We start from the raw sequence: 23,736 nt of genomic DNA, 5'->3' as shown, positions 1-23,736 counted from the left end.
TCAGCTGCTACATGAAAGGCTGATGGTCTGAACTCAGCCAGCTGAACCGCGGGAGAACGGCTTAGCGATCCCCCAGCTGAACCGCGGGAGAAGGGCCTAGCGATCCCCCAGCTGAACCGCGGGAGAACGGCCTAGCGATCCCCCAGCTGAACCGCGGGAGAACGGCCTAGCGATCCCCCAGCTGAACCGCGGGAGAGTGGCCTAGTGATCCCCATCCGTAATGATTAAGACAGGAAGACCCTTTGGGGCAGTTCTGCTTTGTCAGATGGGATCACTTCACTGTGAGTCGGAATTGACTTGACGGCACCTAACAACAACAACAAGAAGGGTTAGGTAACAGTAAACCATTGTGGGCGAAGGAGACTCTCACAGGTGAATTTCTTTCAGATAAATTACTTAATTTTATAATGATGTGACTCAGAGTAAGTGTAGATTTACCTGTGAACACTTTAAATAAGTAGCCGTCAGTTTTCTCCTAAGGCAGTGCCTAACCTGTCAGCAGGTTCTTCGCTTAAAGTTTTCGTTAACTGTCGCTGAAACTTGCGGCGTTTGGTTTTACCTACAGTTTTAACCGAGGCTGAGTTAAAAATCTCTGGGACTTAGAACTTTGCACAGCACATTATAGTATAGAATATCGTGATTGCCTGGTTCTGCCCCATGTTGTAAGTCGCACAGGAACCAGGGACCGTGTCTCTTCTGGTCGTCACCTTTGATACTGTCCCACAGTAGGCTTAGAAGTGTCTGGTACTTTAATTGAAATTATGTTAACAAAGGAGCCAAAATTACTCCTTTCAGACACGCTGTAGTCATTTCCTTCTTCTGTAGTTGACAGCTTCAGGCAAAGGCGGGAGGTGGTGTTGCTGCTTGGTCTCTGTCCTCAGATTGCAGGTGGTTTGACTTGGTTTTTCGTGGTATTGTGGCTGCACGGGTTGTTTCACAGGACGGCTTTCATAAAGTGGATATTTTCCCTTACCTGCCGTAGCTAAATGTTTAACTAGAGTCTTCAGGCGTACCAGCTAAATATCTAAAATTTCTGGATCATTATAGATTAAAATTTAATGTAAAAATAAATTAATCTATAAAATAAATTTAATCTATAGTTAAAATTTATAGATTTAAATTATAGATTAAAATTCTGGAAATTTTATTGCAATTTGAAGGTTTTGGGTAGGTTTTGGAATTCACATATCTTGTGGTTGAACATAACGTATATAACTTGAGCGTTTTATATATATATATATATAACCCTGTTGCCCTAGAGTCAATTCCGACTCCTAGTGACCCTATAGGACAGAGTAGAACTGCTCCCATAGGGCTTCCAAGGAGTGGCTGGTGGATTTGAACCGCCAACCTCTTGTTTAGCAGTTGAGCTCTTGTACCACTACACCACCAGGGCTCCGTATGTGTATGTATGTGTGTATATGTGTGTGTGTGCGTGTGTATATATATATATATATATATATTAAGTATTCGAAAGCATAGTTTTGTTCCACTAGTTGGCAGTGAAAATATTCAGCATCCGTTCAGTGCTTAGTGTATTCCAGAGACTATTCTAGGTGCATTAGAGCCTCATAACAATTGTATTAGGTAGTTGTGTTATTTTCTGCTTTTTATGGGTGAAGAAACTAACACGGAGGTGGGAGGTGACTTGCCTGAGTTCAGCTAGCTAGTGGCAGAGCTGAATACACTACATGTATTTTTTTCCCCTAGAATGTACTTTTTTTATTTTATAGCTCAAATTAGTTTTTCATTGAAAAATTTTATACACAAATTGTTCTGTGACATTGGTTTCAGTCCCCGCAGTGTGTTAGCACTCTCCCCCTTTCCCTTTCCACCCTGGGCTCCCGTGTCCATTCGTCCAGTTTTCCTGTCCCTCCCTGCCTTCTCATATTTGCTTTAGGCAGGTGTTGCCCATTTGGTCTTGTATACTTGATTGAACTAAGAATCAGGTTCCTCACGTGTGTTATTGTTTGTTTTTTCGGCCTGTCTAATCTTTGGCTGAAAGGTGAACTTTGGGAGTGGCTTCGGTTCTGAGTTAGCAGGGTGTCTGGGGACTGTAGTAGAATGTACTTTAAAATATTTAATTTTTTTTGGTTACAAATAGAGCAGCATTTTAAAATACCTAGACAGCTTGCCAGCTTAGGAGCGTTGGGACCCATTAATATTATTTTTAAAAAACCTATGTTGTCTGGGCGTGCAGTTTTACGTGGCGACAGGCTGTTACAAGGTGATCTGAATTTATAGACTTCTGGAAACTTAAAGTTTGTAATGCCAAAACCATTCTTCCCACACTGGGTTTGTCCATAATTTATTCTCAAATATAGATCTATTTTATATCCTGTGGAATATTCTGAAACACAAAAAGCAAGAAAGGCACCAGAGACTACCATATAAAAACCTCACTGTGTTAGTTAAAGTTCTTTCGTTGTACGAGAAACCATCAGTGCCTCCCTTAGACAGAAAGAAAGTCCTCTGAACTGTACTGGAAAGTAACCAAAGCAAAGAGTAAGCTCAACAGCTAAGCTTCAGGATGGGCAAGAAGCTGGTTGTGCCAGTAACGTTCCTGCCAGGTTGCTGCCCTTCTGCTCAGCTCCAGTGACACTCAGTTTGCATGTCTTCCATTCAAGCTTCGGATTCCCAGAAGAGACCGTGATTGGCCCGGCTTGAGTAAGGTGACTAACTCTGGCTCAAGTCCGTGGTGCCCAAGTCAAGGCCAGAGAGTGTGGGTACATGCTCGGTGCAGTTCTCAGAGAAGGAGGAATCGTGGTGAAAAGGCAGTCTTACCTACTGGTGGCTAAGCCTGGTGGCGCAGTGGTTAAGAGCTACGGCTGCTAACCAAGAGGTCGGCAGTTCGAATCCACCAGGTGCCCCTTGGAAGTTCTGTGGGGCAGTTCTACTCTGGGGTCACTGTGAGTTGGAATCAACTTGATGGCAGTGGGTTTACTCGGGCTTCGCTATTTTGAGATAAAAATCTTCGTAGGGAGAATCCTGAGGCCTTGAGAGGTGCCCTGAGTTTTCCAATGTCACACACCTAGTCGGTGGTCGAGTTAGGGTGTGAACTCAGGGTTACTAACTCTATTTATTGGGACCAGGTTCTTGAGAGCTTTTTGAATGCCAAGCTGTTTGGATTTTATTTGTAGGGTAATAAGATATTGAAGGTTTTGGAGCTGAGAGGACCATGGTCAAAGTGATATTTTAAAAAACAAAAAACCTGATAGTGGTGTGTAGAATGGATTGCAGCAAGGAGGAGAATCTGAGAAGGTAATGATGTGTGGGGGTGAAGAGGGATGGAGTGAGATACCTGTTAAGCTGTGCCCTGATTTAGTGAAGAAGTCCGGCAGAGAGAAGAGAAAGTGTCATGCCGTTTATCTTATTTGCATATTGGACTTTAACGACATTATATGATTTTTCTATCTGTTCGTGAGTAGTTACTGTACTATTTTATTTTATTTCAGACTTCGGGGTTAGTGCATTTTTAGCAACTGGCGGTGATATTACACGAAATAAAGTGAGAAAGACCTTTGTGGGCACCCCTTGCTGGATGGCACCTGAAGTGATGGAACAGGTACTGTGTCTTTTGTTTTTTTTTCAATGGTTTGGTGTTTTGTTACAAAAATGAAAGGACTGAGTAGTATTGGCTTTTGTTTGGCATACCAGGTTAAATACCAGGTTAGCTTTGGAAAATACACGTCTGATGCATGGTTGAGACTGATTCACCCTTGAAAACAAACGAACAAAAAAACTTCAGAACTGTATAATACCGGAGACAACCTAAGGGATAATATAATCAATGCTTTAGTAATAATTCCCTCAATACAAATAAAATGACCTCAACTTTTTACGTGTAGTTCTGTGGTTGCTGTGCTTCTTGAAACACTAGTCTCCACGTCCTCATTTCCCTTTTCCCCTTGAAACAACTGCAACCTGGTGTTGTAGACTCCCCTCGGTTTACAGAAACTCTGCCGATTCTTGAGTCCAGTGCTCATTTCTTAGTCTGATTACTTGGCCTCTTGGTGGCATTTGGAGCTGTTGACCACCTGTGCCTTTCCTTCGTTCCTTAGCGATTCTTCACTCTCCTGCTTGTCAGGTCGTTTTTCTGACTCCTTCTCGGGTCTCCTCCTGCTCTTGCACAATCCTGTTTTCCAGGGCTTTGTTCCCCTTTTCACTGACCGAACATGCTCACTAGGTGTTCTCATCCGTGCTTTCCACCTGTTAGTGATTTCCAAAATCTCTCCAGCCTAGTCTCTCGTTTCCTGAGCCTCCAGACAGGTGTGCTTCCTCCCTGCGGATACTTTACATAATGTCTTATAAAATAGGTACATAAAACTCAGTATGTTCAGACCTGAATTCCTTTTTCATCCCCAAAACCTGTTGTTAAGTGCCAGCCAATCGATTTCGGCTCCTAATGACCCCATGTGACAGAGTAGAACTGCCCGGTAGGGTTTTCTAGGCTGTAATCTGTGTGTGAGCAGGTTACCAGGTCTTTGTCCCGTGGAGCTGCTGGGTGAGTTTGAACCGCCAGCCTTTCGGTTAGCAGATGAGTGCTTAATCATTGCACCACCAGGGCTCCTTCCCCCAAAACCTACTTCTCCTATATTGCTTAAGATAGAAAAGTAGAAGTCAACATCGACTTTCTCTTCCCTCCCTCATCTAGCCATATAGTCAGAGCTCCTTGCTTGTAACATCATTGGAATAGTATGTATTTCTTTGTTAACAACTTATTGATACCAACATTGTTACCAGCTTTTTGAAGGAAGTTAAATTTATTGTTTTCTCTCCCATTTCCTTCCAAAAATCTACATTATATACATATATACTTTAAAACAAAAATTAGAATAAAAAATTTTTAAAGCACCTTTCTCTTATCTAACAATGCATTGTCAGCGTTTTCCTAAGCCTTACAGTTCTCCAACACGGAGAGGGAAAATTGCAGCAGCAAAAGGTGTGAGCGTTTTTAAAGTATTTGTGAGTGTCTGTCGCCTCTCATACTGCCCTGATCACAGTGTATAACTATAAACTTTATCCTTTTCATTTCGATCGGTAAAACCTGGGAAGATCAGTGTTTGACTGGTGCCTTTCTTTGTTACTGTGGAAACTGAACAAGTTTATTGGACGTCTTTCTTTTTTCTGAATCACCTGTTGCTCAAACTTGGCCGTATTTATAGTAGACTGTTTTTCCTTCGCTTGTTGCTTTCTATACACTTTCGAAATAAGGGTGGTAACTCTTTATTGTGCACGTTACAAATATTTTTTCAGAACTAGGATTTTAATTTTGTATAATTGTGTATGATTTTAATTTTTTCTTGTCAGTTTATTTATGTCTTTTATCACTTTTACGCTTAAAAAGGCCTTTCTTACATTGAGATTCGAGAATATTACCTGTATTTTCTAATAGGTTTTTTTTTTTCTTTATTGGTATAATCTGTTATGGTAGGAAAATAGATTTATTTTTTATTTAGTTAATATATTTTCCCAATAGTTTATATAATTCAGTCTTTCCCCTGTGATTTTCTAATGTATACTTGGATTCATTTTTCTCTTGTATCTATTGATATCTCAGCCTTATCCTCATTTACTCAGTTCATAAATATTTATAGAGTGTCTACTGCGTGCTGAGCACCGTCCTAGGTAGGTGATGGCACATGGCGTGAACAAAACTGACCAAACCTTGCCACTTAGAGCTTAAATTCTGCTGGGGGAGCAAATAAGAAAATAAATAGTATGGCAGGTAGTGATGAGTGTGAATGAGGTAAAAGCAGGCAAGGTGGCTTGAACATGCCTGAGGTAGGGTACAGTGGAGGGGCCTGCAGTGTAAGATAGGATGGCCAGAATGACAGTTGGGTAGACCACATAGAGGTGAGGGTAGGAGCCAAGTGGTATTATTGGCAGAAGAGCAAGCTGAGGAGAGGAAGGGCAAGAACACAGGCTCCGAGGTAGAGCATACCTGGTCTGTTGAGGAGCAGTAAGAAGGCCGGTGTCGGTGGGGTGGCATGAGCTGGGGGAGGCCAGGGGTGAGGGCACAGAGGTAGTGGCTGTGCCGGAGTGGTGGAGGTATTAGTAAATCATGGAGGCCTGTGTTTTTACTTTGATATGAGTGACATAGTAAGCCTTTAGAGGGCTCGAGCCCAGGAATGACATGGTCTGACTGATACTTGAACTGGGTCTTTCCGTCTGCTATGTTGAAGATAGACTCAGACGTACGATGCCATTTATATGAAATTCAACAACAGGCAAAACGAGTCTTTGGGATAGAAGTTAGAAAAGAAGTTACATCTTTGCTTTTTATACAGGGAAAAATTCATTGAGCTATATGTACTTAGCGTTTGTGTACTTTACCGTATGCTGTATCTTAAATTTTTTTTTGAAAAACTAATTGCAGCACCCAACCACCACCAGCAGCAAACGGACAGAAAAGTTGATATGAGCACGTTTTACGGTGGCGCATTTCAGACCATGAGCTGAGCCCTGCTGCTCTGGTCCTGGATTTATGGTGGTGCATTTGAGACCGTGAGCTGAGCTCTGCTGCTCTGGTCCTGAATTTACGGTGGTGCATTTCAGACCGTGAGCTGAGCCCTGCTGCTCTGGTCCTGGATTTACGGTGCTGCATTTTAGACCGTGAGCTGAGCTCTGCTGCTCTGGTCCTGGATTTACGGTGGCGCGTTTCAGACCGTGAGCTGAGCTCTGCTGCTCTGGTCCTGGATTTACGTGGCGCATTTCAGACAGTGAGCTGAGCCCTGCTGCTCTGGTCCTGAATTTACGATGGTGCATTTCAGACCGTGAGCTGAGCCCTGCTGCTCTGGTCCTGGATTTACGGTGGTGGATTTTAGACCATGAGCTGAGGCTGCTACTCTGATCCTGAATTTATGGTGGTGCATTGCAGACCACGAGCTGAGCTCTGCTACTCTGGTCCTGGATTTATGAGTATGTAGCCATGCATTGTAGCTGGTGAGGAACCACTGTGCTGTAGCCGGTAGGAACCACCGCACTGTACCTGATGGGAACCACTGCACTGTGGCCGATGGGAACCACTGCACTGTAGCTGACAAGAACCACCGCACTGTAGCTGATGGGAACCACCGCGCTGTAGCTGACGGGAACCACCACGCTGTAGCTGACAAGAACCGCTGCACTGTAGCTGACGGGAACCACCGTGCTGTAGCTGACAAGAACCACCGTGCTGTAGCTGACAGGAACCTGCCAGGCTTGAGTCAGAGGACTGTGGTTGGGGTGGCTGGCAGAGGACTTGCAGTTGATGTTTTCTTATTGTTTGTGTTTTGCCAAGTTTAGCCTGTTATTTGAGTATAAATAAGCATCATCGAGGATGTAATTTTACTAATTTGAGCATAAGTTAATAAAATACACTTCCTGGATTTGTCTAAAAATGGACTTTCTTATAGGTGAACCTAATCATCATTGCCCGTCTCCTTTTGTGGGGAGGTTGGGCAGGGTTAATATGTATGGAGGGCTGTTCCTTTCGATGTGTGCTCCTAGCTTTAGAGCCACAGGTTCCGACAGTAGAGGGGAGCCGCAGAAGAGAGACAGGGGTTCCGGTGGCAGAGGGGAGCCGCGGAAGAGAGACAGGGGTTCCGGCGGCAGAGGGGAGCCACAGAAGCCCCCTTAGTCTGCTCCCTGACAGAGCTAAGCAGTTTTGCAGGTTGCTCAGAGATTCAAGAATAGAATCCAGCTACCACTCGGATTCAGAAAGCACTTTTCCTGTCTTCCGCTGGGTCCTGCTGCTACAAAGCCTACATGTTTTTGTTGAAGGGAGGGCTCTTGACCACCAGTGAATTCTCTCATTGAGTTTTAAGGATTGTGGAAAAGGCCTCAAGAAGCAGCTTTCATTTTTTCTTTAGCTTTTATCTCTTTTCGTTTTAATTTTAAACTCTTTTAAGAAGCTATCTCTTTGTAACTTTTTTCGTTATAGAAGTTAAGGCGATAAAAGAATACCATAGTACAGAATAGTTTGGGGCGGGTGGGGGGATCTTGTTACTACTGGTAGACATTTTGTTCTAGTTCTTTCTAGTCTTTTTTTTTTTTTTTTTTTGTAATTGTATCAAAACTTGTGAACAATTTCTATTCTTTTTTTCTTATTAGGTATTTTATCTCAAGCTTTTTTCCATATTTTCATAGAATTCATAAACATTGCTTTTAGTTGACTGTGTAATATCCCCTTAAGTGAATATACCATACTTAACCATTTCCCTACTGTCGGTGAACGTTGGGATTGCCTTTTTTTTTTTTTTTTTCCACTGTTACCTAGTATTCTTAGCTTTTGCCTATTTTAAATTATTTTATTGGTTTAAAGCTTGTGAACACTTCCATGGTTCTTAATGCATATTAGAAGCTACCTTTGAAAGCGTTTTTAGGCTGGTAAAAATAACCTTACACATCTCTCTGCTGTTCACAGGTCCGAGGCTATGATTTCAAAGCTGACATCTGGAGTTTCGGGATCACGGCCATTGAACTGGCCACCGGGGCAGCTCCTTATCACAAGTACCCACCAATGAAGGTGAGACTTGTATCCAGAATCCTACCCCAGGTTAGGTCTCAACTCCTTTTCTGCCTTTCTTCGTTTGCCCACAGTGTTCTGCCCTGTGCTCCTTCTAAATGCTGTAGCAGGTAAAGTCTGTATTAGATACTGGGTATTCCACATTGAAGGCTTTGCGTTTGTAGTTGACTTTTTTATGTGCTATACCTTTTCCTTTCTCAATCTCTGACTCTTTTACTAGTTTGATATTTGGGGCCAATACCTCTCATTTTTACATACTGTGTTTTTACACAAATAACGTGCACCTTCTATGTTTATTTGTGAACCGCTCCCTCCCTTGGTAGGTGTTTTCATAAGTGTGCCATGCTGATTTTTTTACAGCAACATGTAAAAAAAAATTAGTGTGGCAGCCCTTGTGAAAATACCTTGCCACGGAGGGGAGCGGTTGGCAAACAAATGTAGAAGGTGCACGTTATTTGCATAAAATTTGGTGTGTGCCCCATGGTCACCTGTGCAGAGTAGCCTCAATAGGAATGCTGATCATTTCAACTTCATAAGGCGGTTGGTAGGATTAAATATTAATAGTAATTGTAGCGAACATTTACTGAACACTTACCTGTGTCAGGCAGTGTGGTGAGTGCTTTTCGTATATTATTAAATAATATAATCTATGCAAAGTAGTCATGTACCAGACACGTTTATTATTCTTACTATGAACAGAATAAAAGTGTGCTTCGTGGCAGGGTACTAAGCAACATTTATTAAAAGGCCTGCCATTGTGAGTCCCTGGGTGGCACAAAGGGTTGAGCAGTTGGTTACTAACTGAAAAGTTGGCAGATTAAATTCACCTAGAGGTGCCTCGGAAGAAAGGCCTGGCAGGCTGTGTCCCAAAGGTCACAGCCATCGCTATGGAAGACAGTTCTACTCTGACACACACAGGGTTCCCATGAGTTGGAATCGACTCAGTGGCAACTGGGAAACAAGAGGAACGCTACTCTGACCCCTCAAACCTAAACCGTACTCCGATACAGTAGTTACCTCAAGTGTAGTTGCTAATTCTGTCCCAATATTATTGAAAGGATGAGTTTTTGTGTTTCAAGATGGTACTGCCAGTGCTTTTGGAAACAATTTTTATCAGTGTGTCCAGCCCTTTAATTATGATACGCACACGGGTTCTGTTTTGTTTGCAGCTGTATCTGTTGTCTGTGGCCCTGCTTACCCATTTCACAGGGTGCCCTGTGATGTTATTTGAAATGGCAACCCTAATTGTGAGTGTTGGTATTTTCCACATCCGTTGCCGTCGAGTCAATTCTGACTCATAGTGACCCTGTAGGACAGAGTAGGACTGCCCCATAGGGTTTCCAGGGAGAGAAGTTGGTGGATTTGAACTGCCAACCTTTTGGTTAACAGCCGAGCTCTTAACCACTGAGTCAGCGGGGCTTCCTCACAAAACCAGCAAAAAGATAACATGAAAACTTCTCTGTATCTCCATATTCAGGACATGGGCACGCCTATGTTTATCTACATATTTGATGGATGAGGTTTTGGTCATGTGGAAGGTTAGGGATACTTTAAGGTCCTGCTCTGCCTAGTGGTTGAAGATCATGGGAGTAAATGGGTATTCACAAGGTTTTGAAAAGATGTGTTTTTATAACTGTAAGGTGGGAGACCATTTTCCCGCCAAAGAAATGACTTATTTTAAAGAAGGGGAGTGGAGTAAGGTTTGCTTCTCATCCACTGTCTAAGTCATCTGGAGCTGCTGTAACAGAAACACCACAGGCAGATGGCTTTAAAAAACAGAAGTTTATTCTCTCACAGTCCAGGAGGCTAGAAGTCTGAATTCAGGGCCCAGCTCCAGGGGAAGGCTTTCTCTCTCTGTCAGCTCTGGGGGACGGTCTTTGTCCTCAGTCTTCCCCTGGTCTAGGAGCTTTTCAGCTCAGGGACCCCAGGTCCAAAGGATGCACTCTACTCCTGGCTCTTTCTTGGTAGTAACGAGGTCCCTCTCTGCTCACTTCTCTCTTTTATATCTCAAAAAAGATTGACTCAAGATACAGCCTAATCCTATAGATTGAGTGTTGCCTCATTACCATAACTGCCTCTAATCCTGCCTTATTAACATCATAGAGATTAGGATTTACAACGCACAGGATAATTACATCAGATCATGAAATGGTAGACAGCCACATAACACTGGGAATTGTGGCCTAGCCAAGTTGACACACGTTTTTGGGGGACACAATTCAATCTACAACATGCACTGTAGGTAGTTAACTCCTACAGTTGTAGCCAGACATGCATTACCTAACGGTAAATTAAATCTGAAGAGCAAGTAGTAACTCTCGCTATACTGTATTTCTTACGTGAATAGTGTGCCACTTTGTTTGTTGGCCAGCTGCTCCCTCCGCCTGCGAGGTATTTTCATAAGCACCACTAAGCCAGTTTTTTTTGCATGTTACTGTAAAAATAATTAGCATAGCACACTTACAAAATACCTTGTGTGGGGAGGGGGCAGTTGGCAAACAAACGTAGAAGGTACATGTTATTTGCGTAAAAATTCAGTAGTCCCCTTTTCTTTTTTAGTATTGATTTTATATTTACAGAAATGGTATATTGCTTTTATAAAAAGGTCAAACGGTATGGAAAAGAGATGGCCCAAATCTGCCTACATAAATTCAGTCTTCAGTCCATCCATCTCAATGCGTGTTTACTGGGTGGGTGGGTGGGAAGATGTATAAAGAGTAATAAATTTGTAGGAATGGAATCACCGTATGCACGATGTTATTTTAAATGAAAGTGTCAGTTCATTTTGTAAAAGAAACTGAAGGAAAATTTGACCTTTAGGTAATTGTTTCTTTAACACAAAGTAAATACATGTCTTAAAGATCTCTCTAAGATTTAAGAAAAAAAGATGACAATAAGCATTTGGATTCATTATGTTTGTTGTTAAATCGCAAGTTCCAGTTTTACATGCTATGATTCGTCCCCTGCCCAGAGAGAGGAAATGCTCAGATAACCCTTTGACAGGGCCTCCACCTCCCAGTTTTTGTGGCTTCTGTAATCTCTGTTTTGTCAGGGTAGATACAAAGCACTTACTCTGCCCCCCAGCAGCCACGTTTCCCTCAGTGGCCTAGTCTCAGTTCTCTGTGTTTAAACGATCTACTGCTCACTTCTAGTCCTTTCATCATGGCTTCTTCTCTTTTCCCAAAGAATTCAGTTTTTTCTCACTTTTGTCAGGATTATCAAATGCCATACCCATAAGGGTAAATGAAACACCAGACCTAAATGACTCTGGTGACCTGTTTAACTTTGTTCAAGCCAAGAATTTTTTTTGTCCAAAGTCTTTTCTTTCCTGGCTTCTTCTTGTTGACATGGCCAGATACTAAAAATACACTGTGTCTACATCTACCCTGGATTCCTTCCCCTGCAAGTCGTAAGTCGTGTCTTCCGTGAATGATGAACCCATTTCCTCTCGAGTTTCTATCTTCCCTCTTCAAAACAGTGCTGATCACATCGTGGACACTTAGTGATCCGTTGTTGGGTGACTGTTGGAATGCATTGGCAGCCAATGGACTTGCCATACCACACTCAGTGTTGTTGGGGGAAATGAAATAAGGAAGTCAGAAGAAGTAATGAATCTGGGAAGTAATATGATGACGAGCTCGGTTCTGGACTTGATCAGTTAATTTGCCAGCAGTATGTTCAGGTGCTTGTATCTAGCAGACAGAATTAACTGTGTAGATTTGAAGATCATCCCAGTAGAGATGTTGATTAAATCTGTGCGAACAAATGAGACTTGGGAGAAACGCAGAGCCGAGAAAGAAAAGACCCAAAGGCAGAACTCTTAGGTAATGTTTATCTTTAGAAGAGACATGAGTAGGGGAAGAGAGAAAACATGAGAAGCAGAGAAATGGTGAAAGATGAGAATCAAGTTAGTATGTTGCCATGAAAGTCAACAAATGAAGAGATTTAGGCTGGACAGAGTAATCAAGATCATCAAAGGCGTAGGAAAAAAATGAGGACTGATAAAAGACTAACTTCATTAAGTAGGGCATCATCGGTGATGTCTGCGAGAGAGATTTTTGAGGCCTTCTGGGAAGAGAAGGCTAGATTGTAAGGGATCAAGGAGAAACAGGGCCACGAAGAGATAAAGCCAGCAAGATCACAGTCTTTATTTTGTTATGGCTTTAGTTTTTTCAAAAGGTAGTTTGGCAATGTAAGAGTGGGGAATGGGGAACGTGAAAAAGCAAAAAACCAAACCCATTGCTGTCGAGTCAATTCCGACTCATAGCAACCCTACAGAACAGAGTAGAGCTGCCCCGTAGAGTTTCCAAGGAGCTCCTGGTGGACTTGAACTGCCGACCTTTTGGTTAGCAGCTGTAGCTCTTAACCACTGTGCCACCAGGGTTTCCTGAAAAAGCGACGGATTCTAAATAAAGGACATGGCAATGGTGACGCACTGGGCGTTTATGAACTTGCTTGGAAGCTATGATGGATTGAATTGTGTGTCCCCAAAATATGTGTCAACTTGGTTAGGCCATGATTCCCAGTATTATGTGGTTGTCCTCCATTTTGTGATTGTAATTTTATGTTAAAGAGGATTAGGGTGGGATTGTAACATCCTTACCCAGGTCACATCCCTGATCCAAAGTAAAGGAGTTCCCCTGGGGTGTGGCCTGCACCACCTTTTATCTCTGAAGAGAGAAAAAGGGTAGGGAACTGAGGGAGGGGGTCGGATGGGGGATGGGGACCTCATACCACCAAAAAGGCAGAGCCAGGAGCAGAGCGTGTCCTTTGGACCTGGGGTCCCTGCATAGAGAAGCTCCTAGTCTAGGGGAAGATTGATGAGAAGGCCAACAGAGAGAGAAAGCCTTCCCCTGGAGCTGACTCCCTAAATTTGGACTTTTAGCCTAGTTTACTGTGAAGAAATAAATTTCTCTTTGTGAAAGCCACCCAGTTGTGGCATTTCTGTTATAGCAGCACTAGGTGGCTAGGGCAGAAGCCAACCATCTATAGCATATAATTTATGTAAAAGGTGCACAAATAATTCTGGGCCCCAAACATCTGACCTAGATGTAAACTCTTAGAAAATTAAAATCTGCTTGTGTGCTGGGGTTGCCTATATTGAAAATGTCTTGGCCACAGTATTTAATTAAACTCGATTGATTCTTCAGAAGTTTACGTTATGTTGGGAATTCTTACAGGTTTTAATGCTGACACTGCAGAATGACCCACCTTCTCTGGAAACTGGTGTCCAAGATAAAGAAATGCTGAAAAAATATGGGAAGTCGTTTAGAAAAATGATTTCATTGTGTCTTCAAAAAGATCCAGAAAAAAGGTAAAAAAGCAGATGAAGCTTACTTTCCATGTCCTGTGTAAGCCATCGTGAGAAGCCTGACACTGCGCATACATGCACAGAGAATCGTTTGTGCACACTCACCGTGTACACACGCGCACTGAGAATCGTTTGTGCACACTCACCGTGCACACGCGCACAGAGAATCGTTTGTGCACACTCCAAGGAACTTCAGTGTAAACTTCAGAAAAAGTGTAGAGATTGTTATACTAGACGGGACATGACGACTGCCATAACTTCTCCCTTTTCAGTATATAACATACCGTAAAGAGCTCAGCTATTTTCTGATTAATTTCTTATGATTATTAAATTATAGTTTGTGAATTCTGTATTAATAAAATGTCAGGTTAGTGGGAGGGGCTTGTCTTCAGTTTGCATTTAAAAATTATATTGTAAACAAGTATCTTCACGACTTTACAGTTTTTATAACAAAAGAAATACACATAGCAAATGTTGTGTGTAACGTCAAGTAATCGTACACGTTTCCTTGTTTGAAGGATATTTTTGTAAACAGACCAAAAAGCCAAACAGGCGTACTGGATGGACACGTAAGCAAATAAACGAGATCATCTGGTGTGTGTGTCTTTATGAATTAAACAGAATCCTAGGATGTTGGAGATTGTCGAGTAAAACCTTTTATTGTCTCTTTGTGAAACTGAATCGCCCTGCTTGCTGCCTTCCTGGTTAACCTGAGTCCCGTAGAGCTGGAACTTGACTCCAGAACTCCTGATTCTTAATCTAGGGCTCTGTTCCGCTGTATCTTGTTTTTCTGTTTCACATGTATATTCTACTCAGTTCCCTAGCACTGAGAGCTCTTTAATTTTGCTTTCTCTAAAGACCAATGAAAGAAAAAGATTTTCATGGACATTTTTGTTCCCAGCTTTAGTATATTTAACAGGGCTTCAAAATTTACTGTTGGAAATATTGGAAAGGGTAAGGAAGACAGAGGTAGCAAAGTTCAGATTTGTGCTTTTAGGATTTTTTTTTTTCTATTTCTGGATAAATGGTTAAAAGGTACGGAATAGTTTGGTTCTGCCCAGTTTGTTGACTGAAATGAAAATTCTCTTGTTATAAACACCTAGAAATGCCAAGTAAAGTGTATCAAACTTAAGAAAGTTGAAAGGTGAACTTGCAAAGCAGGGTGGTCCTGAGCTGCTGGAAACATGAGGCAGTTGTAAATTAGAGAAGTAGGAACTGATCTGTGATGCCCTCAGTAACCTACTGGCTTGGATTTCTAACTCCCGTGTGGAGACGGGAGGTGAGATCTTCGGCCCAGCCCACCCATTTTGAACTGAGAGCACTGCTTAAAGCTAGGACCTTCCAAAGTCTTTATCCTAGGCGGAAGAAAAATCTCCATCAGCCCAAAGAGACAACAAAAATCTCCCCTGAATAATCAGGCCCTCAGACCTAGACATTCTACAGATTTTGTCTGAATTTATACAACATACGTTATTCAGGAACCCACGGGATTAAAAAGTAGAAATTATTGCCAAGCCAGCAAAGTCAGCCCTGCTCACAGCACAGCCAGACACGTGGGCTTACTCTCGGAGATCCATGGAAGGGGTGGAAACAGTACTGGAAAAAGGCAGCCTCCTACCATGTAAAGTGGCCTTTCTTTTGCTTCAGCAGACGGTTCATTGCTGCAGCTCTCCCTTTGCGATTCAGAGTTCTTAAACGTTGAGTTGAGGTGCCAAATTTCTAGTTGTTTCTGTGTTGATTGTTGAGGGTGGGGGCTGGGATGGTGGACCTGCTGACCTACCATGTTCCTGAAAGTCTGGGTTTTGTTTCTTCTCAAAAAATTTTTGTATTGAAGTTTTAAGTTTGTATGTAGTGCGATGTATTAGTCTTTTTCCTTGTAGTTTATAGCTATTACTAAAATGTATGTTCTCATTTTTTTTTTTTTTTTTTTTAGTATTTCAGTCTTCAGGAATTTATTAATGTACAATGTGATGTAAGGTGCTCCTACAACTTTTTTTCCCTAGCGCTTAATCATTTCTTCCAAGAGTTTACTGATTTGGAGAGCATCCTTAAATTCTTACATTGTAGAGGTTTGCGTCTGTTTCAACATCCTGTTCCAGCAGGCATTGTCGGCTCCCGTGCATGTCATAGTTGGAGTTACCACACGTTGTCGTTGTCGTCTGGCAGACTAGGTTCTCCCTCAGACCTGCCGTTATTCCTCACCCACCCCAAATTTTCTTGTCTAGATTGATGATACATTTTTGCGGATAAACTTCAAGGTGATTTTTTTTTAAGTTAGAAAAAAATTGTTATGATTATGATCACAACTGTGTAAAATTTCTAGCTTAGGGAGGACCTAATTAATTTTTGTCCTGTTGCATTTATATAGCACTTGTCAGCTTGCATAGCGCTTTCAAATTTATTATCCTTTAGTCTTTCCAGTAACCTCTGAGGCACTGGTTCTAACGTTTGCATGCACGCTGGAATCACCTGGGGTGTTTTACAAACTGCTGATGCCTGGGTCTCCCCTAAGGATTCTGCTGTCATTGGAACAGAGTACACTCTGGGCATTAGGGAATTGAAAAACCTCTCAGGAATTCTAATGTGCTCTCAGGGACTTAGCCTGTTAGTCCTGAACCTTAGAGAAGGTGTGATTTCCCAGGGTTAGGCTGTAGTTTGTGGTGAGGCCAGACCCCATCTCTAAGTGGAGTGTTCTTTATTCTTTCCTCTGAATCATACTCTTTTTAAAGGTTGATAAAACTGACAATGACGTCTTTACTAAAAACAAACTAAGACTGCACGGTTGAGTTAAAAACTGAGTTTACGTTAAATTGGGAATATACTTTGGAATTCTCAATTTTTTTAAAGAAAATTATGAAATCTAATATTAAGAATCCATAGTTATATTGAAGATTGGCAGGGCAGCCATATGGCAGGACGCACAGGCTTGGTCCATTTCTTCTTTGTAAGGTTAAATGTGTTTTTATGACTTGCTAAGGTAGATATTGTCTGAACTATTTCTTGGCAATAGTAATATTAAGTAACAAATATATTGGAACCCACTGAGAAACCATGCTTCCAAAAGAAACATTTCGCAGATGAAGTTTTCAAAGAACCTGCTGTGATTATCAGAGCGTTTGTGTTTGAGCCTTTTGTTCTGTTCAACGCCTTGTACCAAGTTTATCCTCCTTTCTGCTTGCTTTAGCAGGTTGTAGGCAGTGGAGTATACTGTGTTTTTATCTTGCTCACAAAATCATGTTATCATTTTTGAAGATGGAAACCCACCTTACACTTGAATTAACTATAAAAACTTTCTTTTCTGATTTCAGACCAACAGCAGCAGAACTGTTGAGAAACAAATTTTTCCAGAAAGCAAAGGTAGGAAATTCTAGCTTTTGATTGTATGTGTTCATGTGATGCTTCTCAGTTACCCAAATTATGTTGAATGTTTACAAATGGCATTTCTTAAGGTGACTGGAGGACTGATAGTAGATCAAATAATTGCTGGGGGCTCTGGCTGCACAGTCTTTGGTAATAAGACAAGTGCTTTTCTAAAATTAAATTTGGAATTTAGTAAATACGTTTTTTATATAAATTAATTTAGATGGCTCAGGCTTACAGTATGAATGGCGACTATCAAATTTGCCCTTATAAATACAATCTGTGAAAAAACACTGTCCTCTCATTTCAGGGTTCACTATTGAATTAGTAAGCATCCCATTTCCCAAAAATGTCAGTTGTGGGGGTGTCACTGTAGATGGAAGTGCGGGACCATCATCCCAGAGGGCCTGTGGTAAAGCAGACGTTTCACGGATGATGGTTCGGCACGGCTCAGGAAAGCTCTGTCCCGGTTTGTAAAACCACGTGTGGGGGTGATAAGGGACGGAAAGAGTAAAAGAATAGAAGCTTTTCTGATACTTCTTCGTAAAACTTTTGATAAGAAGAAAATACTTATTTTTTCCTTTCCAGAATAAAGAATTTCTTCAAGAAAAAATACTACAGAAAGCACCAACCATTTCTGAAAGAGCTAAAAAGGTACCTGAGGGTTTAACTCTGTTTTTTCATGGGAAATTGCTTAGAGGAGATTACTTTCTTTTAGGGTTTGGAAAGTATGCGTTAAGTAGCAGTTCGTTAGCAGTGTGTGAGTAGGACTGTTTTTATTTTAGCTACGGCTGCTAACCGGAGGGTCGGCAGTTCAAATCCACCAGGCGCTCCTTGGAAACTCTTTGGGGCAGTTCTACTCTGTCCTGTAGGGTCGCTATGAGTCGGAATTGACTCGACGGCACTGGTTGGTTTTTTTATAGCAACTATCACCATAGCTTCCTTTTATACCTTCATTCAGCAGATGGATAGTACTCTGTTATACTGGAATGAAAAGGTATGTTACACAATACTGGATGAATTAACTACACTTAATTACCCTGTTAACTCACTATTTCTGACTACCAAAGTGAGTTGTGACTTTACACATAGTGTTTGTAGCTATGTTATAAGTCACAGGACCCTCTTCTGACTCCAGACTTTCTACTGATTTTACTTAAGTACCAAAGGAACCTGGTGATGCATATATAATTTCTGAAAAGTTTGGTTATAATCCAAGCCCAAACTAGAGAATGCGTTAAGATTCTAGTTTGGGTAAAATACGAGTTTTCCCTACGTGATACAGTTAGGAACCTTTGGAACAGTAGGTAGGGGAAAACCCTGCCCTTCTCTCCTCTGACTTCTCTGCTCAAAGCAGACTCATTCGGTGTAAAGGAAATGAGGCGATCTAGTCTTCTGTTAACGGTGGAGCTGAAGAAGGTAGAGCTTCTGGACCGCCTGTAATACCGCGGTAGACCAGCCAGGACATTGAAATAATTTGGCTTGTTCTTTTCCATAGATCTCACTGCTTGGGAACTCTGATACTACTTAAAAGGTTGTTGATTAATGAAGAACCAGAGAAGTATATTAAACACTTTGAAATGATATTCTTACTAAGTCATGATAGCAAAAGTAACCTGTCTCTACTTAGGGATATTTCTGTCTAGAGACTAGAATATCAAATGTAGTTATCAAGAGTTCTTGAGAAACACCACCAAGTTAATTTTTGTTTCCAACTTTTTCCTTGAAGTTTGGCTGCCTTCCTTCTGGACCGCCTTCCTTCTGGACGTTTTTTCTGTCCTACCTCAGGACCTTTGCATTTGCAAAGGAGTCCTTTTTCCTGGGATGTTCTTTCCCTCGTCCATTACTGCACATCAGAATCACCTGGGGACTTTAAAAACCACGACAAAATCCAGTGTCATCCTAAACCAAGGAAGTTAGTATCTCTATGGGGGTGGCCACTTAGCTAAACACTCGCTTGACTCGTTCTCTCACTTTACTTAGTTCTCTACTCAAACAGCACTTTTTCAGAATAGTTTTCTCTGACCACCTGAACTGAAATAGCACCCTCCCATCTGACATTTTACTTGTCTGTCTGCACCACTGGAGCAAAAGCTTAGTGAGAACAGGGACTTTTGTTCGTTGCTATATCTGTAGTTGGCCTAGAACAGTTCTTGACACACAGTAGGTGCTGTAAATGTTTATCGGATAATAGAATGAATATTAAATCTCCATGCTTGTTTACAATAAATCCTAAGGGAGAGGCATCTTGATGTAGTATCTGCAATCTCATGCATTTAAGAAGAGCGAGCCTGAAAAAGACAGTAGAGTGAATACCTGCGCTTATTTTCACCTTCCTGCCTAAAAATCCCTAATAAAAGAACAATTGGGAAAAAAAAAAAGGACAAAGAATGGGAAAGTGACAGCAGCCGCCAAATTTTTGAAACCGTGAAGCAGATAAACGAGTGGCAAGTGACTCGGTAGATTATTATGGATATTTTATGTCCCCCCAAAATATGTTGTAAACCCTAACCTCTGTGCTTGTGGTTATAATCTCTTTGGGGATCGGTTGTCTTTGTTACGTTAATGAGGCAGGGTTAGTGCAGGGTGTATCTTGAGTTAAGTTCCTTTGAGATAAAAATGAGCATTCAGGTGGATGCTTATATACAGGCTGTTGGGGACCCCAGTCATGTTCCCTGGGGACCCCCAGTCATGTTACCTGGTTCAGCTCCTGGAACACCAGCATCTAGATCCATGACTCACCGAGACAGGACGTTGGGAGATCCTGACTGGCCAATCTGACCACCCCAAGGGGAACATCCTAAAGGTACTGACACTGAGGGTTCCCCAGTGAAATGCCCGCCCACTGCAGTGAAGCCCGTAGTCAGTAAGCTTCACCCGCTTAAAAGCTCATTGCTTCCAGTCAACTTTTTAGTTCCTTGCTCTTAAACATGAGCAGAAAATGGAGATCACAGGGTATCTGAGGAAAACCTCTTAACGCAAAAGATAGAGGACAAAATAAACACCCAAGAAAATAAAAAGAAGCTGCGAGGAAGCACAGATTATATAGGAAGACAACTTAAAATCATGACTGTCTTTAAAGTTAAGTGTTTGCATTCATGAAAGATGAATAGGGTGCCATTAAAGAAACATTTCACGCCAAGAAAATTTAATGGGGAAAGAATAGTCTCTTCAACAAATGGTGCTGGGGCAAGTGGTTAGCAGCGTGCAAAAGAATAAAGTCAGACCCTTCCTCACACTATACACAAAATTAATTTTTTATGGGTTAATCTGTGTCCCTCAAAAAGATCTGTTCAAACCCTAACCCCCAGTACCTGTGATCGTGCCCTTGTTTGGAAATAGCGTCTTTGCTGATACAATTGATTAAGATGAGGTCATTCTGGAGTAGAGTGAGCCCTAATCCAGCCTGACTTGTCCTTATACGAGGAGAAGAGACAGAAGCACATGGAGAGAGCTGTGTGAAGACACAGAAAGACTGGAAGAGACCCACGTGTAGACAGGAAGAGGTTGGGGTTATGCTGTCACAAGCCAGGGAACGCCTTTGGCTACCAGAAGCTGGAAGAGACAAGGAAGGGTCTTCCCTCTAGAGCCTTCGGAGGGAGTATGGCTCTGCTGACACCCTCAGTTCAGACTTTTACCCTCTAGAACTGTGGGAGAATAAATTTGTTATTTTAGGTCACCGGTTTGTGGTAATTTGTTACATCGCCCCTAGGAAACTAACGTACATTTTGGTACTAGGAAGAGGGGTGCTGCTGTAACAGATCCCTAAAAATGTGAAGAGCCTTTGGAATGGGGTAATGGGTAGAGGCTGGAAGACTGTTGAGGTGCTTGATAGAAAATGCCTAGATTACCTTAAAAAGACGACTAGTACAAGTGTGAGCATTAACGGTGTGAGGAGCCTTACCGGGAAATGATGACGAACGTGTCACTGGAGGAAACTGGAGGAAAGGCGACCCTTAATAGACAGTGTCAGAAACCTTGGCTCAACGGTGGTCTCCTGTTTTGTGGAAAGCAGAACTTGTAAGTGAGGAACTTGGATATTTAGCTGAGGAGATTTCCAAACAAAATATTGAAGGCACAGTCTGGTTTCTTCTTGCTGCTTACAGTAAAATGCAAGGGAAAAGAGGTCAATTGAGGAAGGAACCATTAAGCAAAAAGGAATCAGGACTTGAAGATGTGGAAGATTCTCAGCCTGTCCATGTTGTAGAAAACGAGAAAGCATGCTCTGGGGAGAAAACCAGTGGTGTGGCTGGACAGCTTTTGGCTAAAGAGATTAGGCATGTAGTTTATGGACCTAGTCAGCCATCTGAGCAGAAATGCCAGCTTGGACTGAAGGGGACAGACAGGACACGGGACATTTCAGCAATTGTACTTTTCAGCTCCAGAATTTTTGTTTTGTTCCTTTGTAAAATTTCTGTCTCTTTATTGACATTTCCTATCTGTTCGTGCGTTATTTCATGAGATCCTTTACTTCTTTGTCCGTGGTTTTCTTTACCTCGTTGAGCATTATTTAAGGCAATTGACTTAACATCTTTAACTGGTAATTCCAATATCTGGGCTTTCTCGACAGTGTTTTCTGTCAGACTCTTCTTTTCCTGTGAATGGACCATACTTTCCTTTTTCTTTGTATTCTTTGTAATTTTTATGTTGGAAACTGGACGTTTTTAGTATTTTAATGTGGTAACTCTGGAAATCAAATTCCCTCCCTCCTCAGAGATTGCTGATTTTTGCTTGTTGAGGGCTACAGCTATTCATTTATTTAGTGATTTTTCCAAACTGTTTTTCAAAGTTTGTGTTCTTTGTTGCATGTGGTCACTGACGCTTGTTTTCTGTTAGCTTTCCATTCAGCAAGTGACCTGACGACGATTTCCTTAAATGTCTGACTTCAAATGAAAACCAAAAAAACCAAACCTTTTTGCCGTTGAGTCGATTCCAACTCATAGTGACCCTGTAGGACAGAATAGAACTGCCCCATAGGGTTTTCAAGGAGTGGCTGGTGGCCTCGAACTGCCAACCTTTTGGTTAGCAGCCTAAGCTCTTAACCACTGCACCACCAGGGTTCCAAAAAAACAAAAAGTGTTCATGTTTTACAAAATTTGGTGGCATAGTGGTTAAGTGCTATGGCTGCTAACCAAGAGGTCGGCAGTTCAAATCTGCCAGGTGCTCCTTGGAAACTCTATGGGGCAGTTCTACCCTGTCCTATAGGGTCGCTACGAGTTGGAATCGATTCGACGGCAGCGGGTTTGGGTTTCCAGTAAACATTGCAGGGGGAAGCCACTGAAGCCGAAGAGGGCATAAACCAAGGCAGATGTTTGCACCAGTCTTTCAAGGAACTACCAGACTTACAAAACGCACACCCCAAATTTTTGAAGGAGAGGGACCTTACTGCTCACCCTAGCACCATCCGGCCACTCCAGTAATACGGGCCACTGTCTCCACAGCTGCTGTGGAGCTGAGGAATGGAGTGGAGGGTGGTATCTGGCTTGTGCCTGCCACTCTCTTACCAAATTTCAGCAGCCTCTCCCTTCATCAGCGCTGTCCTGGTGGGTATAAGTGCGAGTCCGGTTCCAGAGTTCTGAAATAGTTGATTCTGCTGGTTTTTCCTAGTTAATGGTTGTTTCAGCGGAGGGACCGACTCATAGGGCTTCCTGTTCTGTCATTTTGCATGACATTATTCCATAATATAGTTTAAGGTATTTTAATAGCAGACCTACAGGAACAGCACAGAAGACAGACAACTCAGAAAAGTAGAGTGAGTGGTAAAATCTACTGTATGATAAAAATGCTACAAACACCATTTAGTTGCCATCAATAAGAAATTTACTTGTTTAAAAAAAAAAACCCGAATACCAGCATTGTCCAGAAAAATTTAGCAGGCTTATTTATAATTGTGAGAAAGTTGAACTGCTGAAACTTGTTCCGTGAAACGTTTTGACCTGCATTAATGCTTTATGTCCTCGCAGTTATATTAAAAATACACACGCAAATGAAAGTGGAAACTGCCAGTACCTGATTTCTGGTCCCTGTTTTTCTGTTCGTTCACAGTCCTATACTTAGGTACCTTTTGACCCCATGGAGAAAAAAATATATCTAACGTTCAGAACTACCAATGACAAGAAAAAGAAAATTAAAAAAAAAAAATAAGATGTTTCCCATCATAGTAGATTCGTAAGCATGTCCCCCATGTACGTGGTGTGCTAGCTAGATGTCTTTTGGCGTAACTGTTAACCTTTGGCGTGGATAGCGCACGGGTTGGTGTCTTCAGAAAGGCCAGCCAGGTAGGCCTCACTTGCCTCCTGCAAGGCACCAGTAGCTGAGCCCTGGAAAAGCAGGGCGGTTTTGAAGTCCTGAGCAATTTCTCGCTCCAGACTGGAAGGGAAGCTTGTGAATCAGAAGGTCAGTGGACTCCTGATCACGTCTGATGTCCTCGAGTGCGGGTGCCGGGCCTGTGACGGTGCAGTTTCCTCGCTCCTCCAGTAGAGGGCACGCCCTTGCGAGCAGCTTTTGTGGCCAGTTGGTTCTGCTTTGTACAAGCCATGGTTTAGAGACCTCCCTC

General features: G+C 42.1%; 1 protein-coding gene across 2 annotated transcripts in view; it reads left to right on the top strand.

The window, feature by feature from the left end:
- Positions 1–23,736, top strand: part of OXSR1 (oxidative stress responsive kinase 1) — a 105,046-nt gene that overhangs the window by 60,863 nt on the left and 20,447 nt on the right. For both annotated transcript variants that reach the window (XM_049870709.1, XM_049870710.1), the window contains exons 6-10: positions 3,456–3,565; positions 8,408–8,509; positions 13,690–13,823; positions 17,129–17,177; positions 17,769–17,834. In XM_049870709.1, the coding sequence (XP_049726666.1) occupies positions 3,456–3,565; positions 8,408–8,509; positions 13,690–13,823; positions 17,129–17,177; positions 17,769–17,834 (461 nt within the window). The remainder of the gene's footprint in view (positions 1–3,455; positions 3,566–8,407; positions 8,510–13,689; positions 13,824–17,128; positions 17,178–17,768; positions 17,835–23,736) is intronic.

Source organism: Elephas maximus, chromosome 27 (genome assembly GCF_024166365.1).
Source record: "Elephas maximus indicus isolate mEleMax1 chromosome 27, mEleMax1 primary haplotype, whole genome shotgun sequence".
NCBI lineage: Eukaryota > Metazoa > Chordata > Mammalia > Proboscidea > Elephantidae > Elephas > Elephas maximus.
The sequence above is the reverse complement of the archived record's forward strand: the minus strand, read 5'-3'. Positions and strand labels throughout refer to the sequence as shown.